The sequence below is a fragment of the Penaeus monodon genome, chromosome 6, assembly GCF_015228065.2.
Source record: "Penaeus monodon isolate SGIC_2016 chromosome 6, NSTDA_Pmon_1, whole genome shotgun sequence".
Lineage (NCBI taxonomy): Eukaryota > Metazoa > Arthropoda > Malacostraca > Decapoda > Penaeidae > Penaeus > Penaeus monodon.
In genome coordinates, this window is record NC_051391.1 from 468,319 (window position 1) to 475,818 (window position 7,500).

The following is a 7,500-nucleotide window of genomic DNA, read 5'->3' on the forward strand; positions in this document are numbered from 1 at the left end:
GGGGATCGAGACGAACGACGCCGTCATGTCGCCGATGATCCGCAGGAACTCCGCCATTCCCGCCAAGAAGTCCCAGATCTTCTCGACGGTCGTCGACAACCAGGAGATGATCACCTTCCGGGTGTTCGAGGGCGAGCGCCCCCTTACCAAGGACAACCACTTCCTGGGCGAATTCACCCTCAGGCTCCAGCCGGCGCCCCGGGGTGTGCCCCAGATAGAGGTGACCTTCGAGGTCAACACCGACGGCATCCTGCGCATCTCGGCGCTGGACACGGGCACCGGCAGGAGGGAGGAGCTCACCATCACGAACGACGAGAAGCGCCTCTCCAAGGAGGACATCGAGAGGATGGTGAGGGCGTCGCAGGACCTCGTCGACGAGGACACCAAGCTCCACGACTGGCTCAACTCGAGGAACAACTTCGAGTTCTACGCCTACCAGGTCAAGGGCCGCATCTTCAAGGAGGGGGCGGCGCTGTTCGAGGACGAGAAGAGTGCCGCCGAGAGAGCGATCGAGGAGAAGCTGCGGTGGCTGCAGGACCACCCCGACGCGGCCATCGACGAAGTCCTCGCCCAGAGGAAGGAGCTGGAGAAGGTCGTGGAGCCGATCGTCGCCAAAATCGCCAAGAAGGATGAGCTGTGAGGCCGCCAAAAGCTTATCCCAATCCTGCGTCTCAAAAGTGAGCTCTGCTTGTGTGACTGTGATTGTTTTGTACTGACGGCGAGCGATGCGTGGCGCTTGCGGTGGTGAGAGAGACAGCGAAGTGTGCCGTTGCGTGATGCGAACTTTACTAATAAAGCAAATTTGCTGCTCAGGCAAATACTTGGTCGAGTTTTTCGTTACCTTTCCTAATCAGCTGTTAAAGAAAATATCAATGTAATGATTTTTTTAACCAGATTAATTGATCATATATATATGTGTGTGCATATATACACGCACACACAAACATGAATTCATATGTATATAAGCATATGTATGCGTCACTAGGAACAAATAGCTTTATAGGTCAACTATAGATTAATATGTATAATACTTATTCTAAAAGAAATGGTAATGATGTTAATAACAATAACGGTAGGAGTAATGGTGAATATTTTAATTAAAATAAATGTGCTAGACATCAAAGGCCATATAGCACTATGGCAAAGTACTATGGCGGGAGGGGTTTAAAGGAATTCTTCATGAGAACAAATTGACTTAAATTACAGCGGCCATGGTATTATAAGTTAGCTGAGAGGTGGAGAGAGGAAGAGAACGGGGTGGGATAGGAATTCATAGAAAGGGGAAGGGTTTGGGTTAAAAGGTGATTAAGATAAAACAGAGGGTATTTATGCATCTGAGGAAGGAGACTAGGTTGTCATTTGAAAAGGTGGGGGGGGATTCCTTGATGATGTCTGGCAGGTTGGGGGGTCGGGGGGTCGGGGGAGAGGGGACAAGTAAAAGTTAAAGTTTGGTTTGATTCCATTTGTTACAATGGATATTCTTGGTGCGACATATTTTCGGTTTCATTTTGCTTCTAAATGACTCCTTGTGTGCAACAAATGGCCGGAGTCACCATCCACTGGCCGCGAGGGATTTGAACGCAGGTCCGCAAGATTGCTAGACGAGATTGCTACCGCTGCACCATAGTCTTTGCGCTGCACCACACAGTAAGGAAAAGTGAGGGTACGGTAAAGCGAGGGTAGGGTAGTTGGATATATGGGACAGAGAAGAACATTGCATAGGGGTGCGTTGGATCATGACACGAGGTATGAATGTGCGAGGCGGGTGTGACGGTAGCAATAACACCACCAATAAAGATGACAATGTTATTGATAAAGCGACACTGATAATATCAATGGTAGTGTCATTGATAATGGTTAATGGCTAAAACAAATACGCTAGACATGAAACGTCATAGCACTAAATGCCATTGATAATGATAATGATATTAAATGGTTAATGGTTAAAAGCAAAATAAATGTGCCAGACATTTGAGTTCATGTATCACTAATGATATTAAATATAATAAAGATGATAATGTTAATAATATTGGTGATAAGAATAAGGCTAATGTAAATAATGAAAACAAAAAAAATAAACCATGGTATTTATGATAACTATAATAATGATAACGAATGGAATGAGACAGGCAAAGTAAATGATAATGTTTAATGTTTTAAACAGATAACTGTGCTAGGCATCAAAGGTCATGTAGCACTATGGCAAAGTATTGTGGCGGGAGGGTTTAGTTCTGTATTACAACAAACGTCTTATATTTCAGCGGTCATACGGCATTGTAAGATAGTATGGTAGTGAAAAGGAATAGTAAGAGAGGGAAGGGTTGATGGGGAGGACAGGGATCGATAGAGGGGCAAGGGTTAAGGACAAAGGGGCGATTAGTTCAAATGGAGGACCTCTATGCGTCCGCGGAAGATGGACTTGATTGCAAAGGTGGGGGCTTCCGCGGGGATGCCCGACAGGTTGGAGGGTCGGGGAAGAGAGGACAAGGAAGGAAAAGCGAGGGCAGGAGGACATGTGGAGCCGAGAGGAACATTGCACGTGGATCAGAGACGTGGGTTGGAGTGTGACACGAGGTATGAATGCGGGAGTCGGGTGTGGCTTGTTCGTAAACGAGCAAGGGCAGTTTCCCAGCATGTTCTGGTGGTATGGTGCTGACCAAGGGGAACTGGGTTTTATGGTTTGAAGTTTATTGGGGGTCAGACCTGCGGATATGGAGGAAAGTCTTGAACTGAGAGGGTAGTCGGTGGTTGGAACATGGTAAAAGCGGGGTAGGCGAGTCACACATCAAAGTGGATAGTAGAAGGGGTTAGAGAAGAGGATATGAAGAGGGGAAGGGGGAAAGACCGTGAAAAATCAGCTGAGGCGAGGGCCGAGGCCCAAGGCAGGGGTGATCCTCAGCGCTTGGTCTCCGTCTCCCATGAACCAACAAGCAACAACGGTATGTGATTGGAAGGTAACCTCTTCATGTTGTGGAAATGCCCATTCTGTGCTTTACTTTAGAATATTGTAGTTCACAATGTTTGCCGATTTTTAAAATTAAGGGTTTTATAGTTGCACATTCTAAGCAAATAATTTTGTTGCAGAACAGCACATCTTTAGTCGGATTAATATACCGAGAATAGTCAGCACGAGGAGAATAATTACTGACACCCTTTTGTATAATCTAGTCTGCATTTCCATACATTTAATCGAGATAGCAGTTTAAATTTATTTTTTTCTTCATAGCTCATTAAGCAGGCAAACTGAAAATATTCGGATGTGTTTATATAAACACGCTGCATACGAAGCAGCTTTTGGGAACTTGTATGCATTTGTTCCTTTTTTAAACTAAACTCTCTAATAGTATATTAAACACGCGCCATCACATGACATAGTCGTTTGTTTATTCAAATTGTCAACTCAGCCCGTCTCTCAAATGACGAATCTTACCAAGGCCCATGGGAATGGAATGAGAACCAACAATTTGATTTTTTTTCCTTTATTACAACTTCATCTATTTGGTGGTGGTAGCAGAAGCGGCAGCGGCAGCAGCGGCGGCGGCGGCAGCAGCAGCTGCAGCGGCCTTCCTCTGTTGTCCCATCACCCTCTGCATCTCCTCGCGCTTCTTCTTGGCGCGGATGTGGCAACCCAGCTGCAGGGAGACGCCAGAAAATCGTTTACGGGTTGCCAGCAGGCATAAAAACTCAGGAAAAAGACAGTAATATGAGAGGAACGTTGGCATTGCCATGAGAAGCAAAAACAGAATGGTAAATAGGGAGAATAAGATATAATTTACAGATTGATTATCTTTACAACAGAAGTTCCTTTTTTCTAAATACAATGAGTAATCTTCGACCTCCTGACTATTCCATTGCCAAGGTTCTTTTACTGCAGATATAAACTTTAAAAACTGAGGAAAGATTTAGTTAACAATCAAGAAATTGGTTATAAATTGATCTATTCTGTTGAGTTGTCATGAGGCCTACTCTCTTCACTATTCAATGGGCAAAACACCCTTATAGTAATGGAGATTCCACATTGTTCATCTTGCACCATCCGACACCACATGAGCTTAGAGATACTCATGGAGCTTTAATAAGTGCATGTCAAATATGAAACAGGAAAATTAAAAATAATTGGCCAAGTAGTCAGTAAATTTTTTTTTACAAATTTCTCCAAATTCTTTTGCTAGAAGACTTGTATTATAGTATCCTATACTTGCTTAACTAGTGGCCTACTATAAGCTATCAAACATTTTAAAGCAACTTAATGGTTATTTGGAGAGAGAAAGCCAATACTATATTGAAAATTTATATCTTGCAATAAATTCATTCTTTAATACCAAAAAACGTCAACATTTAGGCGAGCCTTGCTAGAAATCTTGACAAGGGTTATGGCAGAACCAAGACTAACATGCAGAAAAAGTATGAATTGAAATGAATAATTCTCAATGTAATTCAGCTTGCAATATTACACAAGATTTCAATGACAAACACTACCAACAAAATGGCTAGGAAAACTCAGTACACAAAAGGTTACTGACTGAAGACAGGTTTCAAAATTCTCCTGGTTTTAAGATGTATGCTGATCAAATCAGGAACTTCAAAATCTTTCCAAGTGTATAAATGTAGCTTTTCTCAGAATTCAAGATACAAGGCTCTATCAGAAGCCGGAAAACCCGCAAAAATCAACTAGTCTCAACAAATGCGTGACAAGACTCACCCTCTTCTTCAAGAACTTCATGGCCCTCTTGTCCCTAGACACCTTCAGCAACTCAATGGTGCGCTTCTCATAGGGGGCAAAGCCGGTAACCTCACGGACGATGTCACGGATGAACTTGTTGTGTTTTGTGTTCCTCTGTTAAACAAAAAAATTAATTAGTATACATGCTGTAGGGAGTAAAATTTCACCTTGCATAATTGTATGACCAGAAAATAAAATCATGATTTTCCTCAAGATCAAGAAAAAGTTGGGAAAATATTTGAAATAACTTGTAGCTAAAATGTGCAGTCCAACTTACTCCCTTATTTCTGGCAGGTCGGGGCTTCCTGGTGTTTTTGGCAACCTTGTGGCCCTTGTTAAGGCCAACGGCCAGCGAGTGGGTGATTGGCATCTTGACTGGAAAGAAATTTATCTATTAGAAAGACGAATCAATTAAAACTTCAGATTCTCACACCACAAAGATGATAAAGGCAAAATATCCTTTCTATGCAAAGAAATTCAAATACACACTTGTTCTGAAGGGCTATCTTTCCAACCCACACAGTGAATGGCATCATAGAACCCACAGTATTTATCTTGCACCTTCCGACACTGCACAAGCTGGAAGATACTTGTGCAGCTTTAATAAGTGCAGTAAAGCAATTGTTGAAGTATTAATAAAGCAGCGATGATCAACATTTTGCTAATAATTTCACTGTCAAAATTTCCTAAAATTGATAAGACCAGAGCAATAAAACCCAGTGGTTAGCAAGACCAAAAACAAAACCTTTCACAGAACGGCAATGTCATTTCTTTGTAAATGTTCAGAAGTGCACCATACAAAAAACTACAGTAGGGAATACACAATGGGTATAAAAACTAATCAACAGAAAGCAAGGGTAGAGCATAATTTGAAAAACTGACTTAATCAATGCTTGTAAATGGCAAATCCAGTTATCTCCAAGAACATTCTGAAAATACAAGACCTTCCTAAACTCTCAAGGAATTTATATTTTCATTTGCTAGAGCATGAAGCACTATCTTGTTTCCTGCTGTCCTATTTATAGCATTTTCCATTTCTTAAATTCCACCATGCTCAACTACTGATTAATCTTTAATTGCCTGGGCCTGTGTTAACCCATAATTGACGGGTAGCATTCATAGAGGCCGGGGCCTCGCTGCCAGGGGCTTATATCGTCGCCCTAGCATGCGCGACCACTCATGCCAAATACCAGCATTCCATGCCGTTTCTTCTTAATACTACAAAGATATGTTGTATTTTCAATTTTCATTATTTTTTACAGTCTACTTGCCAAACTTCCTGATAAATCATGACTGAAGGGAATTTTTGTTGTTATATAGACTCCATAGTTGATCATTATTCGGTCTACAGTCCGAATAAAATAAGCGGCATCATGGAGTGGATATTGTCGGTTTGTTGCATTTTTTTTGTTTGTTGCATGGCAAAAATGAGAAAGTGTTAAAACCGACTTAATCACACTTTCACTGGCAAAAAAATAATTTTTTGCTGTGATTGTAACAAACTCATGGCATGTCCATGCATCCTCTATGGCATGTGCGTACGTGCCCCCGGCAGATGGTCCCGCCATGCCATGGCATGTGCGTACATGCCACCCGTCGGCAATGGGTTAATCTGATGTAATACTTGCAATGACCATAAATTCATGTAATTTTTAGATGAAATTCAATACAAAAGTTAGAGGCAGAGTAGCTAAAGACTAAATAAAGCCTTACTAGTTATGGTGGTAAAAATTTGCAACAGGAGAGCATCCGTCAGAGCCCAAAGCAACAACTCGAACTAATGAACACACGAACCCTGCTCTAAAACTACCACAAAGATTGCCAAATGAAATAAAAGCCTAATTCAGGGTATTTATCCCCAAAACCTCTACCAATTGCCATATTTCCCTTCCCTTCCCTTTTTACCTCTTCTCAACAATGTCCGCTTTTCCCTATCACCATGTGGCCATTATGTAAATATATAAATGACTTTATATGAAACCTAAAACAGTGCCCTTTATCCAACCACAAAGCTACAGCATATAGCTTCCAAGGCAACTCATAAAACAGCATATATCCAATCAACTTCTGGTGTTTAAGTTAAGAGTATTTGATTCCTTATATCCATTTAGAAACTATTGATTATATTTGGCTATTAGGGCACTGATGGGAGTCTAATGATCCTAAATCTCATTCAACTGAATTACCATGACCAAAAAGCATTACTGATACCTTCGGTATATATTTACACGACACTATCAGAGGGGGGGAAAAAAAGAAAAAGAAAGAAAAAATACACATGGATGTATGGAATAATCTGTCCAGGCAAAGTAATGGCAGGAAGGAAAGATGGGAAGCCATGCAGAGACTATGTACATAGATATCGGGAAAGGGGGGGGGGGGAGGGTCGTACAGGAGCAAAGTGACCAGATTAAGGATTCTGGTTCATACTGCATGTTATGGAGAGTTTTTCAAGGATTCAAAGGACTACAATGGTTAAATTTGCTTAGACAATGATGGGAGTCTTGACAAAATATACTGGGAACAGATCCTATAAAAAATTTACCGTGCCTTATCAGTAATTATAGCGACTACAATAGGACTAGGAAAATCTTTACTCAAGAAAAAAAAAAAAAAAAAAAAAAAAAACACTAATACATAAAATAATTAGTGCTGGCAATGATATTGCCAGAAATACAGAATATAGATTGGCAAATACAATGCAGAGAAAATACATGACAACCAGGGGCGGGTCTGAGGATGAAGCTGCCAGACTAGGAATGTGTGTGGCGAGGTCT

At 41.5% G+C, this 7,500-nt stretch overlaps 2 protein-coding genes across 3 annotated transcripts in view; one reads left to right on the top strand and one right to left on the bottom strand.

Annotated features, from left to right (window-relative positions):
• The window catches only part of LOC119574112 (endoplasmic reticulum chaperone BiP-like), an 8,043-nt gene extending 7,223 nt beyond the window's left edge, over positions 1-820 (top strand). Inside the window, 1 exon segment of the mRNA XM_037921188.1 lies at positions 1-820. This exon segment is cut by the window's left edge and continues 757 nt beyond it. Within this exon segment, the coding sequence (XP_037777116.1) occupies positions 1-640 (640 nt within the window). The 3' untranslated portion in view covers positions 641-820.
• A 2,643-nt stretch (positions 821-3,463) lies between these two features.
• Positions 3,464-7,500, bottom strand: part of LOC119574114 (60S ribosomal protein L36-like) — a 5,235-nt gene continuing 1,198 nt past the window's right edge. For both annotated transcript variants that reach the window (XM_037921189.1, XM_037921190.1), the window contains exons 2-4: positions 5,001-5,098; positions 4,703-4,837; positions 3,464-3,632 (exon numbers count right to left, since the gene is read on the bottom strand). In XM_037921189.1, coding sequence (XP_037777117.1) covers positions 3,495-3,632; positions 4,703-4,837; positions 5,001-5,093 — 366 coding nt within the window. In that variant the 5' untranslated portion in view covers positions 5,094-5,098 and the 3' untranslated portion in view covers positions 3,464-3,494. The remainder of the gene's footprint in view (positions 3,633-4,702; positions 4,838-5,000; positions 5,099-7,500) is intronic.